General features: G+C 44.8%; 1 protein-coding gene across 1 annotated transcript; it reads right to left on the minus strand.

Moving 5' to 3' along the window:
- Positions 1 to 200: 200 nt before the first annotated feature.
- LOC118481055 lies at positions 201 to 707 on the minus strand. The gene has a single exon (XM_035976147.1). The coding sequence runs from the start codon at positions 705 to 707 to the stop codon at positions 201 to 203; it is 507 nt and encodes a 168-aa protein (XP_035832040.1).
- Between the last annotated feature and the right edge of the window lie 715 nt (positions 708 to 1,422).

Below are 1,422 nucleotides of genomic sequence, written 5' to 3' on the forward strand. Positions count from 1 at the left end.
TTGCGGCATCTCGGTTTATTCCCTAGGTATCCCTCGTGATTTTGGTAGTTCAGCCCGAGTTTCCTGTGCGGTTCCCGTCGTATAGAGCTAGGGCCCTCACCTTGGTGATCACCCCAAATATACTTGTTACTAATAAGAGCAATTGCATTGGAAGAGCTACGCTTGGGCAACTTGCCCTCTTCCACCGCCTGATCGGTGAGTTAGTGCGCCAAACGAATGACTTGCTGGATTGTAGGAAGGTTGGCCGCAATTACAGACCCTTGGATTTCCGGGACTAAGCCTCTGTGGTATAGCTTGATTCGTCTAGATATGGGTTGTGACATGTAAGGACATAAGGCAGCCAAGTCGTTGGACCTCTTTGTGTATGCCTCAATCTCTGATCCTTCCATCTTCAAACCATAATACTCTATTTCAAGTTTCAGAATGTCGTCCAGGTGGCATAATTCTTCCTTAATCAAATCCTTGAAGTCGCTCCAGAGGGTGGCATTCGCGTCTGCCAACCCAAGCATCTGAATTTGTGCGTTCCACCAAGAATACGCTTTCCCTTGCAACATGACAGTAGCGTACTCTACTCGTTTGCCGGCAAGACTTTCACTTTCTTCAAACGTATATTCGATTCTTCGGATCCAGTGCAGAAGGTCGATTGCCCCTCCAGTGCCGTCGAAAGTGGGAGGTTTACACTCCAAGAACGCCCTGAAGGTGCCCATGTGGGATTGGGTGTGCATGGGTTGACTCCCTGATTGGGTTGCTAAGGCTTCAGCAATCCGTTCGTTAATCAAGGTCGTAAGCTGACCCTGGTTCATGTTGAGACGCCCACTCATGATCTTCACATCGAGGGAAACACAGGTAAGAAAGGTATCGCATCGTGCGTAAGTGTGGGGTGACAGAAGAGAGTAAGCACACAAGGTTCAAATAGCAGTTATCACATTAACTAATGCATACCATGAATAATGTACCGTGTAACTTCAAGTAGGTAATATAAACTTAAACCATATCACCTAGGATGTTGAGTCTTGCATGCGGAGCGAAGCGTCGTTGTGGATCGTTGAGCACTGTACAGGTTATAGTCTGGTTTTATCCAAAAAGCTTTTCCCTTTTTAAAACCAAGTTCACTATAACCAATGGCTCTGATACCAATCTGTCACACCCCCAAAATCCACCATGTGGAGTACCACCGCTTGGAGGCGTGACGTGACCAGGATCGAGCCACCAATCATACTGAACAACGTATTTAAGTAAATAAGCCAACCACAATACGATTGGTGACCAAAAGCTAGTTAACCAAGTTTTAAATTAAACAGCGGAAGAATAAACATAAAGTCCAAAACATAAGTCCATAGTTTATAAGTTAAAGTTCAAAACGCAAGTTTAATAAGTTCATAAGCATTTAAATATTAAGCACGGAACATAACAGTCCGTACA

This window comes from Helianthus annuus, chromosome 8, assembly GCF_002127325.2.
Source record: "Helianthus annuus cultivar XRQ/B chromosome 8, HanXRQr2.0-SUNRISE, whole genome shotgun sequence".
NCBI classification, from domain to species: Eukaryota; Viridiplantae; Streptophyta; class Magnoliopsida; order Asterales; family Asteraceae; genus Helianthus; species Helianthus annuus.

Coding starts and splice junctions, on each gene's coding strand:
- LOC118481055 (XM_035976147.1), bottom strand. CDS start 707: ATGGGCACCTTCAGGGCGTTCTTGGAGTGTAAACCTCCCACTTTCGAC.